Raw genomic sequence first — 21,558 nt, 5'->3', positions numbered from 1 at the left:
ACCTGGAATGCTGATTCATCTGACCACAATACACGTTTCCACTGTGTGATGGTCCATCCTAGATGCCTCTGAGCCCAGAGAAGTCGACACCGCTTCTGGACATGGTTAACATAAGGCTTCTTTTTTGCACAGTAAAGTTTTAAGTGGCATTTGTGCATGTAACTCTGTATTGTAGTGCTTGACAAAGGTTTGCCAAAGTAATCCCTCACCCATGTGGTTATATCAGCTATTGTTGAGTGGTGGTTCTTGATGCACTGCCGTCTGAGGGATCGAAGATCACCGGCATTCAGCTTAAGCTTGCACCCTTGGCCTTTACACACTGAAATTCCTCCTGATTCATTGAATCTTTTAATGATATTATGCACTGTAGAGGGAGAAATATGCAAATCCCTTCCAATCTTTCTTTGATGTTCATTGTTTTTAAACATTTCAATCATTTTCTCACACATTTGTTGACAAACTGGAGATCCTCTGATCATCTTTGCTCATCCTAGACTCAGCCTTTCCTGGATGCTGCTTTTGTACCAAACCATGATTACAATCACCTGTTGACATTACATCATTATTTAGTTTTTTCAACTCATTACTATCCCTAAATTGCCCCCGTCCCAACTTTTTTTGGAATGTGTTGCAGGTCTGAAATGCAGGAATGGATGTTTATTAATAAATGAAATGAAGTTGAGCAGATAAAACATGAAATATCTCAGGTTCATCCTGTCTGCAATCTAATAAAAGTAAAAGTAAATGTAAGAAACACTGCATGAGTACTTATTTGTAATTTGCTTCAGGATACCTTTTCTTACAAAAGTTTCCAGTAAGGGTGGGTGTTAGACTGGTTAAAAAAACATGATATTATTGCTAAATCGTACCACACCCAATCACATATGTTCTTTATACAATATAGTAACATTTCTGCCACAGGACTTAACGCCCACTCCTCCTTCTCTCTCTCTCTCCCTCTCTCTCTCTCTTTAGTATTTGTTCTCTCTTGTTGGGCAGGGCTGCATTCAGCTTTAAACTTCAGTCAGTCTTTAGTCCTGCAAATTAAAACCAGCATACTGGTAGCATGCTCAGCTCTTTAGGAAAGGAGTGGGGCTAGACTTTCAACCTGACAGGCAGCCAATCAGAACAGAAATATTTTGCCAGTCTCAGTCTAAATAGTTGGTTGAGAGACACTGGCAGTGCTATGCCTAAGTGGATGTGCCTTACACAGCCCAAGGGAGCGAAATCTGTAAGTAAAGCTAAGTCTTACCTAAGACCTAAAAGTTCCTGTATAGTGGTAAAGCTTATATAATTGAATGTAGTGGCTTCTGATTTCAATCACATGTACTAAACATTGTTTTATTATTGTTCACTACTGCCTCACAATATCAATAGGAACATAATAAATGCAAGATCTATAGGTGTTATAAATAATTTTAAAAATCTATCTGCTTAACCCGACCAATTTACACACCTAGTTATAAGACATTTAAATAAATCTATTTCACTTTTATGTATTTAATGTAATGACAGAGTGTATCATAAATGTGTAATAAACCCTCAAAAGTGCAACCAAAAGTATGATTATTATTGATAGTAATAACTGTAATTCTAGTTTGTAATATTATTACTAGTATCAGTATTAGCTTAGTGATTGAGGTACTGGACTAGTAATCAGAAAGTTTCTGGTTTAAGCCCCACCGCCGCCAGGTTGCTGCTGTTGGGCCCTTGAGGAAGGTCCTTAGCTCTCAGTTGCTTAGACTGTGTACTGTCACAGCACTGTAAGTCACTTTAAGTAAAGGCATCTACTAAATGCCAAAAATGTAAATGTAAGTATTAGTAGTAATAATTGTAATGGTAGCAGTAGTATTAGTAGTAGTATAGTGGCAGTATAGTGAGAATAGTGGCAATATTAATAGTAGTGGTATATTAGTCGTATAAGTAGTAATAGTAGTAGGTGGCAGATGTAGTTATGGTAGCAGAAGTTAAGTAGTAATAGAAGTTTAAACAGCAGTAGTTTTAGCTGTAGTAAAATATACACTGTAGCAGTAATTATCATTAACAGTAGTAGTAGTAAAATCAGTAATAGTAGGGGTAAAAATAGTAGTATCCATAGTAATAGTAGAAGTGTGTAACAAGTTTGTTTGAGCCAACAAGAAGGACTCAGGTGAGACATAGGTTTGTTTTGGACAATTTCTTGTCAGTAAATAATCCTCGCTGCAATTCTAAACGAATGAAGTAAAGAGAAGAGTATGACTTCTGTTCGATTGATACAATACTCTATGTAGGAGTGTCTAAAAGAGTATAGTTTACACTGTTGGGACCCTGAGCAAGGCCCTTAACCCTCAATTGCTGGAACTGTATTTATTCATAATTGTAAGACGCTTTGAATAAGTGTCTGCTAAATGCCACAAATGTAAATATAAATGAAATGTGTGTGTGTGTGTTTGAGTCCATAATCAATGTCTTAATGTAAAGAAAGTCACTGGCTTGTAAGTTAAGATTTAGTTAGCTAGCTAGTAGGGGTGGGCGATATAATAGTTGTAAATTCGATATGGTTTTTGCCATATCGCAATATTGTTAGCAAATGCGTGTCACTCGCTCTCAAGCGCGTAACAGTGAAATAATGGACAAAGAGTAGTACCAGAGTTAGCACCGAGGACGAACTAGTCCCTAAAAGCCGAGCTACATCACTAGTGGGGAAGTTTGTGAGATACAGAAGGTCGGACAAAATGTGCAAAAATACTGTGACGACAAAAGGTGGCAACACATCAACTTTATTTCAGCACCTAAAGCAAAAGCACCGGCGTGAGTACGAGGAGTGTCGGTCACTGCGTGAGTCCGAGAATTATGTGAGAACAAAAACTGTCAGTGAACGAACAAAATACACAGGTTACCATTTAAGAATGTTTAAAACACAAAAGCGCTAATGGGAATGCTTTCCTTCACGTATGAGCCTGGAAACTGAATCACTAGGTCAATGAGTCAGAAACGACTCTTTTCAGACTAATTATTCATTGGAATCGAATCAGAAAACTGTGCTCTTATCTATGGTAAAGATTCATTCCTTTTGCTCACTCTGTGGGCAAAACAACTCCGGTTCAAGAGATTCAGATGTATAAACCAATCAGAGCTTCGAATTCAGATTCTGGGCGGAATTTCAAGCTCTCTTTTCATTGGTTGCTGTATAATTGACAAATATTCATTTTGCAATGATAGCAAAGCATGATCAAATATTAATCAGGATTTTTTCGATGCTCATTTATTTGAAGTAAAACGGACAGTATAAATGTGATTGTAAGATTCTGCTGGTTTGTCTAATATAAATGTTGTCAATATGAATACAAATACAGCCTTATAATAATACAAAATACACTGTAATTAGTCAGAATTTATCAGAACTACAATGTTTTGTGTTTTTAAGAGAACTTATAAACAATATAAGGTAAAATACGGGCGGTGGCCTGCCATTGTACTTTAAGTTTACATTATATCGTATCGTATATAGCCACTTCTCAAAAGCATATCGAGATAGGAGTTCTTTTAGCCATATTGCCCAGCCCTACTGGAAGTGATACCTTAGATTTCCTGACTGTCTGCAAAACAAAAGTGTTTTTAAAATAAACTTTTTAAAAAAGTGTTCATATACTGTATATCGCTAGTGAATATCGTTATCGCAAAAATATCCCAAAATATCGTGATATTATTTAAAGGCCATATCGCCCACCCCTACTAGCTAGTTAACATAAGTTATAATGTCAGGATGTTTGTATTATTTCTAAATGTTCATAGTTAGCACTGCTAATACTTGCCAGATAGATTATTAGACATGATCTCCACAAGCCATCTGAAGGACTCATGTGTTATCTGGTACCAGGACAGTACCAGCAGGTCATTTAACTTCTGGGAATGGTTTATAGTGCATCCTGGTTCCATCTCATTTCAGCACAAACAATGCACACATGCCCAGCTGTCAACATGCCTGCAATCTGCAATCTGTTGGTCTGTACCAGACTAAATAACCTTCATGTTTTTTGCCATCATAAAGTCCTGGCCATGCAACAATCTGTTGGGAGTTTGTTCCTCTTCAGGTCACTATTGTTGGGTACATCAACCTAGTGGTTTGGTTATAAAAATTGGTCATCCACGTTATTAAAAACTTTATGCTCCTCATATCTGCTGTAAGTAAATACCATTAGCCCAACATTTAATATACAAGGGATCTTCAAAAGATTTTGCACTTTTATATTTTGGTTGAAACAGTGAGGGTGGGAGGAGTAGTAATTGGTCTTGTCTGAGAGACTGAGAGAGAGCTTATAGTCAGAATTTAGCGCCATCTGATTTACACCTTTTGGATGCTCAAAGAAGCTTTAAGGGGAAAAAGATTTTCATGTGATGAAAGCAGCGGTGCCTCAGTGGCTACGCGCTCAACCAAAAACAATTTTTGCTAATGGCATTAAAAAGTTGGTACGACGCTGTAGTTTTAATTTTAATTCACAGCAAGAAGGTGTGGATTCGGTCCTTTCTGTGTGGAGTTTACAATTTCTCCCAGTGTCTGTGTGGGTTTCCTCCAAGAGCTCAGGTTTCCTCCCACAGTATAAAGACATGCAAGTGAGGCCGCTCAGGTGGCGCAGCGGTAAAAACACACGCTGCAACCGGAGCTGGATCTCGAGTACGTCGTATCGAATCCAGCCCTGCCTTACCGACCGAGGCTGAGCGGCTATATGAACGATTGTCCAGTTGTTCAGATGGGTGGGACTAAGGTTGGAAGTGGGTCTCTCTCTGTCAGAATGGTGCAGTTACGACCTCTGCTGGCTGATTAGAGGCGCCTACACGGAGATGAGGAAGGAGTGCTCTTAGGGTGTGTCTCTCCGCACGTAATGCTAGGTGGCGCCACACTCGTCAATGTGTGGGTGGCAAGATGCATACGGCTTGCTGCTCACGTGTCGGAGGGGATGTGGGTTAGCTTGGATCTCCTCCTCGGTCAGGGCAGGGATCGGCAGAAGCAGAGAGGGTGTGTGATGCAAAATGGGCAATTGGATGCGCTAAAGGGGGAGAAAAAGGGGAGAAAATGGCAAAAAAAAAAAAAAAAAAAAAAAAAAAAAAAAAAAAGACATGCAAGTGAGGTGAATTGGAGATACAAAATTGTCCATGACTGTGTTTGGCATTAAAAACACTTGAACTGATGAATCTTGTGTATTGAATATCTTGTGTCATGAATGTAACCAAAGTATAAAATATGACATTAAAATCCTAATAAATAACATTCCTCTTAAATATTAAGTGTAAGCGTTTTAGCTACACCCATTGCATGTCTCATAGCATGATTTTGACTCTATGCACAAAGTATTTTTGTTTATACATCTGAGGGTTTTTTTAGGAAAGAGGTAGTACAGTGTAACACAAATTCTCATTGACCAGCTGTCACAGTATCACAGAAAACCTACAATCTGTCAGACCATGTCATCATGTGTTGGTGTTGAGATGTACAGAATGGAAGTGAACAAATCTCTCATAACACTAGTGTTTGAACGTTTTTAACATGTACCTTGTTAAATCTTCTTGTTTAATAACTTATTTTGTGACACAGCTAGTAGAAACAGTACAGCTTTTGTGTGTGTAGACTGTGAGTATTGTACACACTAAACATGAGCTCACACTTGGACTGTATTATCTCAGAAGGGAGTGGCAGTCTCAGAGTCTCGGCTCTACTCACAATGTTTGGTCAGTCCTAGATATTGGTAAAGCCTGAAACTTTATCAGATAACAGCATATTATAACATACAGCATTACATAACACTGAGCATAATGATACAGACCTATTGATGTCATTTATTATTAAAGCATTATATAAGCACAGAAGAGCGTTATATTTATTTCTTTTTGTTGTTGTAGGATATGATTTTAAGCAATCCATCCATACATAATCCATTTATTTATTAAAGCACATCTGTAAATTGGCTCCATTTTAAGGATTCATTTTTTTTCCTTGTGATGGGGATTCCTGACCAGCTGTAACAGATTATAATGGGAATCACAGTATGCTCCCACGAGGAGGGTGTTCCTCTCCTCCTCTTCCATCTCCTCCCCCATATCATTCTCAAACATAATTTTTTTCTGTTCCACTACTCTCACTTCTCTGGGAATTTTGCCAGAATGTATTATCACACTGCATTCTGTGTTCTGACAGTGAGCACATGTAGGAAAAAAGGAGTAAATAACCTCACGTACTGTATAGGCTGCCATCAAGATAAATGTACAGTAGACCCTTGAGTTACGAACGGTTTACCATACGAACATTTTGGGTTACGAACGATCTTTTTCAACTTAATGTATGAACAAATTTCGGATTACGAACCGTATGTGACGTCACGAACAAGTTCTCTCTCTCTTTCTCTCTCTCTCTATATATAAATATATATTGTGTTTTTTTCGGTGTTTTCTTTATATTTTGTAAAATTCAATATTAAAATGGCCTCAAAGAATGTGCAGAAAAATCGTAGTGTTAAGAAAATGAAAAAATCTATTACATTTGTTTACATATAATTACTCCTGCCAGTAGCTGTCACTGTGTATCAGAGAGAAGGGACAGTGAGTGAGAGAGAAGAAGGAAGTCACTGAGTAAAGTATTCTTTCTTTCGTGCAATTACAAAATACAACACTATTGAAATAAAGAAGGGAATAATAGAGAAATATGAGAGTTATTGTTGTTTCTGGTAGATACATTTTATTAAAAAAAAAAAAAGGAAGGAAATGTATTATGGTGTATAGTAAAGCACACATACTGTACTGAAATGTGGTGTGTGTTTTTTATGTACAGTACTACTGTGTATTGTTTATTATTGTTTATTACAGGAATGTCTATTCTATAATTTAAAATTTAAGGGAAAATATACTTGTATTTATACTAACAAAAAACATCTAAGACATTAGAAAGGTTAGGTAAGGAGGTGGTTTGGGAGGTCTGGCACGGTTTAATTCTATTTACATTATTTCTTATGGGAAAAATAGGTTTAACTAACGAACATTTTGACTTAAGAACAGCCCTTCGGAACCAATTAAATTCGTAAGTCAAGGGTCTACTGTTCAGCTAGTGAACAAAATAAAATACAAATCTGGACAATGAAGAGTTCAAATCACAGTTACAGTACAGAAACACAAAGTGAGTTCGACAAAGTTCATTACCAATGAACAGTATGTTATAATTAGCACTTTGATACAAAATTTCAAAGCAACACAATACAAATAAAGCTCCAAAGAGGGCATATTATTAATACCACAACTGCAGATGGATCCATCAAAAAATTCAACTGAAACAGTTATGACAGCTTATGTAATACATTAACAAATAGCATCAGCAAAGCGAAACAACAGTCCCAAATCAAAGTTCACTGAGAGTAATAGATGATAGATAAATGTAGCCTCAAAAAAATAACTACAGGAATGTTCTCTAAACCATTCTAAATAAAAAACTGTATATAGTGACCTAGTTTAATTTTTATTTTTATTAGGATGTCACATTTTACACTCTTTGGTTACATTCATGACAGGACAGGTAGTTTTTGGTTACACAAGATTCATCAGTTTAAGTTCAGTCACGGACAATTACTCTAGTTTTCTATTTATTTATGCATTTTCTTCCTTTTTCTCCCAATTTAGTGTAGTCAATTTGTCTTCCGCTGCTGAGGGATCCCTGATTGTGTTTGAGAAGGGTATATTGCTGCTCTCGCCTCCACCGACGCGTGCACCTTTTTTATGCCAGTGCTTCGGTGGATTCGCACATGAGGCTCCTCCTTCTGCACAGGCGCCTCGGTCTGCTAACCTGGGTCCTTGCACAGTGTTTGAAGACCCCACCCACTTAGTCAGGTCAATTCCCCACCCAGCAATTTTTTTGTCCCGCTAGATGCCGCCCAGCAGACCGGTAGCAGAGCCGAGATTCGAACCGGGGTGCTGGTGAGCTAGCGGAACATCCTGCTACGCCACCTGGGTGCCAGTCATTGACAATTTATATCTCCAGTTCACCTCACTAGCATGTCTTTGGACTGTGGGAGGGAAACCGAAGCTCCCGGAAGAAACCCACACAGACACGTAGAGATCATGAAAACTCCACACAGAAAGGACCCGGACCGTTCCACCTGGGAGTCAAACCCAGGACCTTCCTGCTGTGAGGTGACTGTGCTACCCACCGAGCCACCATGCTGCCCGTATATAGTGAAATTGCTTCACAAAATTGACATTCATGGAGTGTCCATCATCTAAAATCTTTTTGACAAAAACCATCTGACAGATGTTAAAGGTTAAGGGCCTTATACAGATCAGTGGCATCTTTCAGGTGGTTGGGCTTAAACCCTCAACATGTCGATCAATAGAACAGTACCATAACACTGATCCACTGTTTTTAATCTGGGCTAGTGAAGGTTTATATACATACAGACATAAATCTGCATCTGCATGAGGAGAACACAGAGGAAAGCCAAGTGTCGGTCATATCAGTTACATTTCCCTGAACTACAACACAACACCATGGGGCATGGGTCAAAGTTCAGGTTTAGGGATAGGCAGGATACAGAGGTTAAGGGCGAGTCTGCTATTGAGGACAAAACCTTCGCAGCTGTATAAACCAGACTTTTCCTTTCTCCTTTTCCACACTGATTGATTCATGCAGGCAGCCGTTCTGACATGCTGTATATTTAACATGGTCACTGTGGCGTGGGCCACAAAATGCTTTTATTTTATAACAGCACCACAACTCCTTGCTGCACAGAAGTTTCAGAAAATGTTTAAATAGTACTTTATTTCTGCTCAACAATAAAGAACACACATTCCTTACAATTGCTGAATGGTTTCTTGTTGGATGTTGGATCATTTTTCCAAAAAATCATCCAGGTTCTTTGAAAATGTACAAAGATGGAGATCTAGTTTTCAATATGTACTCTATAGAATTTCACAAAAAGGCTCAATCATGTTTTTGGTCTGGTCATAGCTATAGAAGTATGGCGGATTCACATTTTAGAATACTGGCACATAAGATCTGATGATTTGATTATCACTGCTCATACTAGAATTATTCACCTACTGAACTAAACATTTTATTATTGTTGAAACTGACTCACAAAGGTGCTTGTTATGCCTAGTTCACACTACATGATTTTTGCCCTGATTTTCGCTCGCCAACAGGTCACCGCTAGATATACCAGCTCTGAGGCAACTCTGCGTTCGCTCAGGGACCGAAACTCGGCTCTCGATCGCTATGTGTGAACTGTTCAACGACTCGTTCCGAGCGGCTCACCAATTGCTCGCCGAGAGCTCACAGACTCTATCTAGCATGTTAACTATCTGGACCGCTTGGCAAGTCAAAACCGTGTAGTGTGAAAGGCGTTGCGAGTGGCAGCGAGTGCTATGTCGAACTCCAGCCAATGAGAATGCAAGATATGGGATGAGGGGAAACCCAGGGGAGGAGCTGTAAAAACGTGGGACATAGGCATAATATAGTTTCTATCACAATACATCGGCACACACAAAAGCTTACAGTATTTGTGATGTTATCATCCACACCAAACTATAACTAAAATATTTATTAACCTCCAACTCACTACAGAACAGTTAATCCCTGCTGGTCGCATAGCCTAATCCACTCTGATTCATTTATTTTTCCTACTTGATTGATTTATTTATTTTTTTTACCCCTTTTTCTCCCCTTTTAGCGCATCCAATTGTTCAATTAGCATCGTGCTTCCTCTCTGTCTATGCCGAACCCTGCCCTGACGGAGGTGATTGAAGCTAACCCGTATCCCCTCCGAAACACGATCAGCAGCCAGATGCATCTTTGCCACCCACACATTGACGAGTTTGGCGCCACCTAGCGTTGCATGCGGAGAGACACACCCTAAGGGCACCCTCTCCCATCTCTGTGTAAGCGCCTCCAATCAGCCGGCAGAGAACGCAATCGCATTCTGACAGAGAGAGACCCACATCCGGTTCTTTGTCCCACCCCCCATATGAGCAACCGGCCAATCGTTGCTCATATAGCCACTCAGCTTCGAACCGGTAAAGCAAGGCTGGATTCGATACCACGTTCTCAGAATCCAGCCCTGGTTGCAGCGCGTCTCTTTTTACCGCTGCGCCACCTGAGCGGCTTCCTACTTGATTTTTAACGCTACACATCAGCGCACAAACAACTTTGATCGCTCGCTTCTTGTTGACGTGCATTTTTGGACATGGTATCATTAAACCCCTCGTCACTTCTCGTGTGTGCTTTCGTGACAAAACGTTATTTGGGAGACCAGACAGACTGGTCTGCAATTCCTCCTGGTGATAGATCGTGTAGTGTGTGACCCCCATCACCGATCAGTCGTGTAGTGTGAAAACCACAATGACATAAAAGACTCCCGATTACAAGAGATCCAGTTGTGTAGTGTGAACTGTACAGAGATCTGAACAACTTGAAAGTCGTGTAGTGTGAACTTGGCATAAGATTATGTGAATATTTTTGTGGACGTGTGCACTTAGTAACTATATTATGAAGAGGATGTCTATTAACATCAGTAAGCGTTCACTTGTGAACACTGTTTCTCCATGATAATACTGTTTGCATATATTTGACAAACACTGCCTTAACTTTTGAGACTTTTCTTTATACATTTTTTATGCACCTGTAATTCGGACACCAACTATTTGGCTCTTGAAGATCTTCTAGTTGATTTTTTTAAACTAATAGATCTGTTTGTAATTTATTCTGTAATATGAATTTAGTCCCTTTTTTACAGCTGTTTTATGATGTCGTCCTTGTCTTGTTCACACAGCAAGCTGAAGTCACTTGGCCACCATATTCTTTCAGCCCATATGTCTCTATGCCAAATAATGCAGCCAAAACATACATATCAAATTAAGGTATCAAACAAGGGTTGTTAAGTCTTCTAAATGAATTGTATGTTGCCTGAAATGAAAAAATTCTTAGACAATTCCCAAAACGTATTAAAACCCAGATGTTCTTAATTTTCCTCTGCATATTTTAATGCTGTTGCTGAATGCATATATTTTATTGCACTTTTTCAAATGATTAGGTTGCATTAATCTGCTTTCTCACACTCTCCATCCTTTTTTTGATAATGCTGTAGCTTTTGGAATGAGGGTGCTTGTGTATATGTTTTTTGTCTTTAATTTCTCATCTAAATGTTACTTTGATTGGTTTTGCAGCTCTCTGGGGGCTGTGAGCACACTGTGGTGCTACAAGACTTTGTGGCATGTTCATCGTGTGAGCTGAGTGTCCACTCTGGGCAGACGGTGGAGGTGTTGGAGCGATCAAGTGAGCGGCCTGGCTGGTGTTTGGTCAGGACAACTGAGCGCTCACCTCCTCAGGAGGGACTCATACCCAGCAGCACCCTATCTGTTTCCCACTCACGCAGCAGTGTCGACATGGACTGCTTCCTACCCTCCGGCAAAGGTAGGGCTGAACAGAAACACACAGACATTAAACAGAATATGATGTTACACAAAAGGGACCTGAGGTGTTTTTCCCTGAGAGCTTAGCAAAAACACAAGTGCTTAATTTAGTTTAGTCATTATGACAAAATTGCTACTAACTGTTGTTTTAATTTTAACAGAACATGGAGAAAGCAGGATGATAATTCCACTAAGACATTTTGTATTTAAGAAGATAATGGGACTTGTTTTAAACGCTGTAGCCATCCACTTATGCTGAATTGAAAGAACATTATTTTTAGGGGGTTACATAAAGTTAGGGAAACAAACAGGCAGCATTTGCTCAGATGTATTTAGGCCAACATGGTTTTACCCTTCAATTTACTACATTTACCAGCCTATTAATTAACAACATTGCTGTCACTCTTTATATAGCTTGCTTTTGCATAAATCTTATAAAATTTGTTTAGGTTTGTTTTCATTATAAGCTTGAAAGAACATAATAGTAATCTGTCTTTTTGCTGTGCTCACTGGAAAAAGAATTATGAGATGGGCTCATTAATTAACAGATCAGGAGACTCATGGGAGCTGATGATGATGGCTGTAATGACGGTGACTGTTTCCTTTTGTGCTTTTGATCCTAATGAAGAGTCTCTTGTGCTGGCTGACACTATATTAGCTCACACTCATGTGATGTGGTCCTCTAAAGAGTAAAAGCAGCTCTTCATGTCTATCATGAGTTCTAGCTACAGTGTAAAAACTGGCATGCATTTAGCCACTGTCTTAATGTCTGTGTTGTGTAAGGCCCTGATACATCAAGGCAGCAGTCGGTTGCCATTAAATAATGTTGGCTAAATGTGTTGGCACTAGTCAGCCCTTGTTAGCCCAAAGTAATGATGTTTCATCAGGCAGTGTCAGATGCCAAAGAGTTTTCTTATGCCTAGTTCATACTACACGATTTTTGCCCTGATTTTCGCTCGCCGACTGGTCGGCACTAGATTTGGCTCGGGAGCAACTCAGCGTTCACTCGGCGATCGAAACTCAGCTCTCAGTCGTTATGTGTGAACTACCCAACAACTCGATCCGAGCGGCTCACCGAGCACTCGGCGACCAAAGCGAGATTTCTAGCATGTCAGATATCTGAATCTGAGTTGCCCGACTGGCAATGAGTGCTATGTCGAACAGCCAATGCGAACGCAAGATACGGTGTGAGGGGAAATGAAGGGGAGGAGTTGTAAAAAGGTGGGACAGGGGCATAATATAGTTTATATCAGAATACATCGGCACACACAAGTTTTATACAGTATTTCTGACCTGGTCGTTCTCTACAAAACATAACACCAACATTGCATTGCAAAAATATTTATTAACCTCCAACTCACTATAGAACAATCCATGCTGTTCATGTAGCCAAATCCACTCAGATTCATTTATTTTTACTTTTTGATTTTATGCTGCACATCAGCGCACAAACTTTGATCACTCGCTACTTGTTGTCGTGCATTTTTGAACGTGGTATCGTTAAACCTTTCATCACTTCTCGCGTTTGTTTTCGTGACAGAACATAGTTTGGGAGACCAGAGATTCGCCTGCGATTCCAGTTGTTGATAGATCGTGTAGTGTGAAACCCCCTACCGCCGATCAGTCATGTAGCGTGAAATACACACCGACTTGAAAGACTCCCGATTACAAGAGATCCAGTCGTGTAGTGTGAACTGTACAGCGATCTGACGACTTGGAAAGTTGTGTAGTTTGAACTTGGCATTAGTTGTTTTACTTTAGGTAATTGCGGATGGCTGGTGGTTTAGATTAGTTGTTTGAAGTGGGTTGAAAAAGCAGTTATATAACCCAGCTACTAATTTCCTGCAATGGATATAAATCAGATTTTGTTTTAAAATAATTTACATTTATAGTGGCACAACCACTGATTTATTAAGATGCTGAGTTAATCAATTGCTGGAGAGGAAAGAAGGAAGTGACCAAAGCAAGCTAATGACACAAGTACAGTATATGGCAAAAAGTCTGTGGCCAGTAAACACCCAAATTCTGGCCATTTATATGGAGCTGATCCTGTAGTAGCAGAATTTTACTTCTCTTGAGGTACTTTTAACTAAATACACTGTATCAAAACATGTACACTCGACGATTCAGCTTTCAGTTCACTGAACCCAAATTATCTGTTTCTTAAATTACACTGATTCCTCAAAAAAAAATAATGACAAGTGGTGAAAGAAACTTCTAGGTAATTAATTTAAATTCTGTACTGTATGTAGTGTGAACTTGCAACATAATTTTACATCAGGGAACACTGAATAAACCATGGTTAAGTTGCGAAAGCTTAAAATAACTGGTGCTAATAATGTACACTTAAACTTTTATAATAACAACAGATTTTTAATGCTCACAGAGCTGACACAATGGTAGAGATTAGCTAACATGTCCTGTCCCTGAAACCAAACCAACATTTACTATAAAACAAAACTTAAATTATAATGTGAATATAAATAAAGGAATGTTTGCAAATGTATCGAAAGTAAAAGTAAAAGTGTGTAAAAAAAATTATTAAAAAAAAACAATAAAGAAAAGTAATGAAGTGATGGCTGTGTCCTAAACCACAGACTGTTTCTTAAAGTAGTGTGCATTACTTTGTAAAGTCATTTTGACAGTCAACAGGAGTATGTAGTGAGAGCTTTAAAAAGCAGCTTCATTTTAGCAGTTTCAGAGTGCACTGCAGAGGTAAGAACATTGTTAAATTAGTTTTTGTGATTAACTATTAATATTTCTAACTAGAAAACTGGTTTTAATCATTTATTTAAATATTTTTATGAATAAAACTATTTTTTTCTCTTGTTGCTTGTTAAACTAACACAATTGTGACTGGTGAAGTTTAGTAATCATTAGCATTTTAGTCCCGCTTCCAGTCCTATAGCATGAACGACTTATATCTCATTTGTATTTTTTTATCTGGGTTTTATTAAATACATTTTACATGTTAAGTACCAAATAATGAGCTAACTGTTGCTACATGCTAATTAATTACCTCAGGAGTCAAACTATATCAAAGCACCACCACCATTTTTGTTAGCAACACATTTGTTAGTCTTAACTGTTATTTTTACTATAAGGTATTTAAATTGATTATGTACACATTTATAAGTTTATTTTTTTCTTAAAAATCCTGTCAGGTTAGCTTGTTAGCTAGCTTGCACTCATTTCACTGAAATCACATAGCTAAAGTTACCGTGGCAACAACCAGCTCTACTGCACTGATATGCTCATCTGTACTGAGTGACTGTACTTTAGTCAGTTTTATTATGGGCTTTTTTGGATAATTTGGATAATAACACCTTTCACAAACTACACAACAAGCCCAATACAGAATTAACAGAGCACCGGCCTATTTTTAAAAAAATCATAAGTTTTTGCTTCTTTCCTAAATAGTTATATTATGATGACAGTCAGATCTATCAAACCTTTATATAAAACACCTGAGGCCACAAAACTGCAGCTTGTAAATAATGTTTTTAAGGAAAAACACTCATCCAGGAATTCTCAAATGAACCCAGACAAACGTTTAAGAAATCAAAGACAAATGTTAAAAGAATCATTTTATAAAGAACTGATTGTAGCATAACTACAGATAGTGATCACCTCACAGGGACATAACCATTAAAAGCACCCATTTCTTTCTAAAAAATGATTCCTTTAAAGCAGGGGTGTCAAACTCATTTTCACCGAGGGCCACATTAACATTATTGTGGCCCTCAAAGGGCCGATTGTAACGTATCCTGCTGTGATTGCAGTCTGTTGTTTTTCTTGGAGGCTAAATTCTGCATTTATATTGTCCTCCTTTACCACAGACACGACCTCATAACACAAGAGACGCACCGGTTTCTCTACCTGAAGCACAAACTTGTTTTCATTTTCATTACATTTCCTCCTTCTGCTTAATTTTCTTAATTATCTTCTTGTACATTTTGGGATTATGTGTAAATATTTCTTAACATCATCTACTGGCGGGATGTGTCATTGTGCAGGTCACAAAATCAGCATGCATTTTGAGAGATGCAGTTAATGTAGGATTTTACAGTGTATTTTAAGACAATTGTTCTGCCCTCACTAATAGTTTATCCCCCTTGCTCAGCTAGACAGACAGACAGACAGACAGACAGACAGACAGCTCTCTTTAAAATACAGTCGGTTTTATTTACTTCCCAGCTGTGTGATACACTGTGTGCACCAGAATGAAGTAAAAATACAAACAATAAAGAACTTAATACAGTACAAGCACACAGCTGTAGTCAAGTGTTACATCTGGTACAATATGAGATTTAACCAAACGTAAAATAGCGCTAACGAGTTAGCATTTAGTGTAAAGATACTAATTGCTATAGTAACGGTAACAACAGTATTTAATTACGGTAAATTTGTAACTAAAACGCTGTGATATACTCACTAAACATTTACTAACAATTGAGAATATAAACGTCACTACTTACAGACGATGCTTTGGTATTATACTGCAAGATAATTATTTATATTTATTATTATTGTTTACATTACTACCCGCGTTCTTTTGCTGTAAAAGTCACATGACTTCTCAGCGAGGTCAAAGTTAGTTGCCATGACTACGATGTCACGGTTGTCTCTTAAAGGCGTAGGTGTCCCATTAAATTATACATGCGTCTCTGTAACGACTCGAACCATCACAACAATCTCTTAAGCTCTCGCGGGCCACATAAAATGACGTGGCGGGCCGGATCTGGCCCGCGGGCCGTGAGTTTGACACCCCTGCTTTAAAGCAAGCAAGGCCTGCAGTTCCTTATGCCAAGTTTACACTACACGACTTTCGGAGCCATCAGATTGTTGTACAGTTCACACTACGCAACTGGATCTCTTGCAATCGGGAGTCTTTTAAGTCGTTGTGGTTTTCACGCTACACGACTAATCGGCGACAGGGGGTCACACACTACACGATCTATCACCAGGAGGAATCACAGACGAGTCTGTCTGGTCTCCCAAACTATGTTTTGTCACGAAAACACACAAGAGAAATGATGAGGGGTTTAATAAAACATGTCCAAAAATGTCAACAAGAAGCGAGCGATCAATGTTGTTTGAGCGTAGCGTAAAAGCAAGTAGGAAAAATAAATGAATCCGAGTGGATTTGGCTACGTGACCAGCAGGGATTATCTTTTCTGTAGTGAGTTGGATGTTAATAAATATTTTTTGCAATGCAGCGTGGGTATTATGGTTTGGCATGGACGATAACATCACAAATACTGTACAGGTTGTGTGTGTGCAGATGTATTGTGATAGAAACTATATTATGCCCCTGTCCCGGTTTTTACACTCCTCCCCCGGGTTTCCCCTCGCCCTGTATCTTGCGTTCTCATTGGCTGTACTTCATTTACATTTACGGCATTTAGCAGACGCTCTTATCCAGAGCGACGTACAGAAGTGCTTCTATAGTAAACATTTCATTACTCTAGTCTAAGTAAACAACAGTCCAAGAACACAAATCTGCTAAAACCTGTTAGAACCAAAGTGTTGTTTTGTTTTTGTTTTTTTAATGAAAAAGAAAGGAATAAGAGTGTTAGTAAGTACAAGTCAGCTTGAGTGCTTAGTAAAGAGGTGAGTTTTTAATTGTTTTTTAAAGATGGCAAGAGATTCATATGTTCAGATAGACAGAGGAAGTTCATTCCACCACTTGGGTGCCAGTACAGAGAAGAGCCTTGATGCTTGTCTTCCTCGAGTTCTGGGTGGAGGATCAAGTCGAGCGAGACTAGTGGCTTCGACATAGCACTCGCTGCCACTGGCAACCTGCTCACAACACTTTTCACACTACACGATTTAGAGTCGCAGACTGGTCAAGATATTTAACATGCTAGATATTTTTCTTAAGTTTGCAAGCCGCTCAGATCGAGTTGTTGAACAGTTCACACATAGCTATCGAGAGACGACTTTTGATCCCCAAGCGATTGCCCAGTTGCCTCTGAGCCGCCACATCTAGCATCGACCTTGATCACTAGCGAAAATCAGGGCAAAAATCGTGTAGTGTGAACTGGGCATTAAATGTTTGTCTGGGTCCTTTTGTGACTTCCTGAATGAGTGGTTCACATGCTCTTGTAAGAATTTGAAACACTAAATTAAATCCTATGCTTTCCTATGTAAACCATTTAAATAAAACCTTTTTCAGAATATATATTTTAGATATTGTCCCATTTGTTTGGAATGAAGGTTTTGTATTTTTAATAGTTTTTTGTAAATATAGTTTATTGAGACTTATTTATGTACTTAAATGTCAAACTTGTAGCTATAGGCTATTGAACTAGTTGACAATAACATTGCGTTGAAATCTGGACGTTGACTTTTTCTTTTTTAGCTATTTAGAGGTTTTTCAGAGGTTAATGGCATGAGTGAATTCAGCTGCTAGAAAGATAAACTCACATTTGTCTGTATAAATTGGAGTCCATCACTGCAAGTTTTCTGAGACCTGTGGCTGCAAAACAAGTCCAAATCATCACCCCTCCACTACTTTGCTTGACAGTTAGCATGATGTGTTTGTGATACAAACTGCTCGGTTTTCATTGTGCAATATCACCAAACTCTACTCCAGTGTTATTTTTACACCGATCACATCAACTCACAGTAATTACAGGTATGCTAACAATAAATTGACAAAAATTAAAGCCTCAGAAACACAAGCCACAAACATATTTTTAAACACATGTTGTAATACTCCCACTGCTTGTGACTTGTAACTAGGCATGTGATACTTTTGATTTGCACTACAAGTTTTGGAGACTAAGCTTTCAGTCGTACTGAATGTAACTAGGTTGTGATCCACATATAACTGGTACAGAGCTGGTTTTGAGAGTCAGAGCAAACTTGTGTAATTTAACACAGTGTTTAAGTTTACAATAAATACATTGAATTTACAAACCCTGTGTCCAAAAAATTTAGGACATAATGTGAAATGCAGTAAAAACAAGAATCTTTATTTACAAAATACAGAGAAGTGGATCATTGAAAACATTGGATATCTTTTCTTAATGCAAGATTTTTAATAATTTATTTTACTAAGTACTGCTAAATGTGCACAATCTTTGAGCTCTCAGACAGTATTGCATGAGAAACCATCATGCGTCTGTAAACAATATAGCCACATGGTGAAGTTAAAAAACTATTTTACTCATCAAAGTCTACCGCTGCATCAGGAAATGCAACCTGATATACCATTACAAAAAGAGAAAGCTGTACAAAGCTTGTTTTCAGGAAAAACAGTCCTTTGTGATGAAAAAAACCCATCCATACTTTTAGGAGTGAAGGTATAAAAGCCAATCTGTCATGATATGGGGGGTGTTTCAATGCCCCTGGCATGGGTGATTTGCCTATGTGTAAAGGTACCATTGACGAGAAGGCATATATTAGGATTTTAGAGACACATGCTGTCATTAAGGCAACGTTTTTTTTTTTCTTGGGAAGTTCATGTTTATTTCAGCAAGAAGATGCAAGGCTTTATTCTATACACGCTACGACAGTGTGGCTTCACAAACACAAAATGTGTGTGTTTGACTGACCTGCCTGCAGTCAAGGTCTGTCTCCTATTGAAAATGTATGGTGTAGCATGAAGTAGAGAATCAAACAATGGCAACCACAGACTGTTAGGCAGCTGAAGTCTGGTATCAAGCAAGAATGGACAAAAATTCAATTTGCAAAAGTGCAATTCACATGGCCAATATATGACTTGGATGTCATGACTTGGGATTTTTAGATTTTCTGTTTTCTGTGACTGAATGATTGGCATATGTTATACTTTTTTTTTTTTTATGTAAAGCTAGTTTGACAGTTGACAGTGTCACCCCATGCTCCAGCAGTAGTTTGATGGTTCTTGGATTACATCTGATCAGGAGAAATATAATTTCTGCACATGTGAAATTTAAACCTTAAAATAGATCAGTTCATTTCAATAGGTGCAATCAGATAAGCCCTATTTATTTGGACACAGAGAATTTGCCAGCTTTGTTCAATCATACTCACTAATAAGGAATTAGGAAGCCATGGCACAAAGCATAATAACATTTAAGAATTCTCTATACCATCTAATAAATAATTAAATTGCTCCCTGTACATTCTAGACCCAGCATATTTTTTAGAAAATCTACAACAAACTTATGACAGAACTCAATTATTTGATAATTATTCAGTCACAAAAACCAGCTGCAAATAATTAAAATCCCAAAACAGCCGTGATAAACATTAAATTTTTGACTTTAACCTAATTCAGCAATGTTAAATGTGCAATGTGAAGTGTGCATTTAGGCTTACGCTTCAGTTTTATATATAATACAAAGCACCTGAAAGAAATGACGTTTAGTTCAGTACATCTTGCACGGTCTCCTATAGCTCTGTAAAAATTGGGTCTTTATGATACTGCAAAGTGGTTAGCTAAGGGTGATGATGCTCCCTTCCTAAAGTGGGACACTGCAGAATGCAGTCCTGAGTTGTGCTTATTAGAACACACGCCCCCACACCTTCTCAAGTTCTCGTCTCTTCCTGCTGTTTTTACATATGTCTTTTGTATAATGTCTGTGATTTCAAAGGAGGTTGTGCTAGTAGGTGTAAAATTACATCGGCTGATCAGTAACTTGATGTGAATATGACTATTTCATGGCGTCAGTCCTTTGCTGCCACACACACTTTCTCTCGTTCTGTTCCCCTTACTCACTCTGGGTGTCTCTCACTCAGTCTCTATGTCTCTCTGACTCTCCGCCCCGTCCCTCCTCTGTGCCGGATAGAGTAGGGCATACTAAACTTCGCTCCCAGACAGACCCTCTGTTTATATGGTTTAAACTGCACCTTAACCTGTCCATCCTTTCATCCCTCTTCTCTGTAAGTTTTACTGACCATGTGTTAAGAAGGGCAGCATGCGGAGTGGGAGGTTATGTTGTAACGGAGCATGTTTCGGTTGGATTCTAAGGAAAATCTGCTGTTGTGCGGGGACAGGTACGACGTACCTTGTATTTATGATGCTGATAGGCATGTGTTGTGTTGCTTTGAGATTGTGTAGTTTTTACATAGAATGTGACTTAACAATGCAATGTTTGTTAAATATGATGAGCATCTTTGTAAAAATAGACTGTGCGCTGCAAAACAACATAGGTCCTTTGTATCTAGGTTAGATCATTATCACTGTTCATGTCATGTTTTTCTGATATCCGTGTGGGTTTTTCTCCGGCTACTTTGCTTTCCTCCTACATCCCAAAAACATCTAGAAGAAAGATTGGTTGATACACTATATGGACAAAAGTATTTGAATTCATGTGTTTTAGCCACAACAGTTGCTGACAGGTGTGTGAAATTATTTAGGATTAAAGGAAATTAAATGCTTCCAGTATTGCAGCAACAATTAAGGAACCTTTCTGTATCAACATTACCGTGCTACTGTGCACAAAGCAAGGTCTATAAAGACATGAAGAAAAGCTTGGTTTAAATAAACCCCAGTGGTCAGCACAGAGCCCTGACCTCAGCCCCACCCAATAGCTTTGTATGAACTGGAACATCAATTATGGCTTTCTTGACCAACCTCAGTGCCCATGCATATAAATGCTCTTTTGAGTAAATGGGCACAAACATACTTCAAAGCCATGTTGGTGTGGCTGGAAAGATCGCATAGAGGTCATTCTATTATAACACCACTAGTTTTTGAAATGGAATCTCCAAGAAACTTATAGCATCACATCAAATTATATAACACATAACAAAGTTTCATATCAACATGTCTTTATATTTTATTTAAAGAAAAGAGAAGTAACAATGTTGAACATGTCAGCAATGTAGAACAGTAAAATAGACACCATGAGCACAACCAGTTCAACTTTCAGAATGTAGATTTTAAATAAGTGCTAACTTAACATACTAATCATAATTAATGAAGATGTAGTCGGTATATTTAAGCTTTTTCTAATGCCTAGTTCACATTTCACGATTTTTACCCTGATTTTCGCTTGTCGACTGGTCACCGCTAGATGTGCCAGCTCGGAGGCAAATTAGCTGTCGCTCGGGGCTCGAAAATCGACTCTAGATCGCTGTGTGTGAACTGTTCAACAACACGATTCAAGCAGCTCGTCGATTGCTCGCAGACTCAAGAAA

The 21,558-nt window shown here is 38.5% G+C and overlaps 1 protein-coding gene across 3 annotated transcripts in view; it reads left to right on the top strand.

The window, feature by feature from the left end:
* The window catches only part of kalrnb (kalirin RhoGEF kinase b), a 159,914-nt gene that overhangs the window by 115,911 nt on the left and 22,445 nt on the right, over positions 1-21,558 (top strand). The window contains exons 1-2 of one of the 3 annotated variants that reach the window (XM_062997762.1): positions 1,110-1,231; positions 11,179-11,425. In XM_062997762.1, the coding sequence (XP_062853832.1) occupies positions 1,187-1,231; positions 11,179-11,425 (292 nt within the window). In that variant the 5' untranslated portion in view covers positions 1,110-1,186. Of the gene's footprint in view, positions 1-1,109; positions 1,232-11,178; positions 11,426-14,106; positions 14,140-21,558 lie in introns of those variants that run through there. The other 2 variants (XM_062997761.1, XM_062997763.1) reach the window with 2 other exon arrangements.

This window comes from Trichomycterus rosablanca, chromosome 6 (genome assembly GCF_030014385.1).
Source record: "Trichomycterus rosablanca isolate fTriRos1 chromosome 6, fTriRos1.hap1, whole genome shotgun sequence".
Taxonomy (NCBI): Eukaryota; Metazoa; Chordata; class Actinopteri; order Siluriformes; family Trichomycteridae; genus Trichomycterus; species Trichomycterus rosablanca.
The sequence above is the reverse complement of the archived record's forward strand: the minus strand, read 5'-3'. Positions and strand labels throughout refer to the sequence as shown.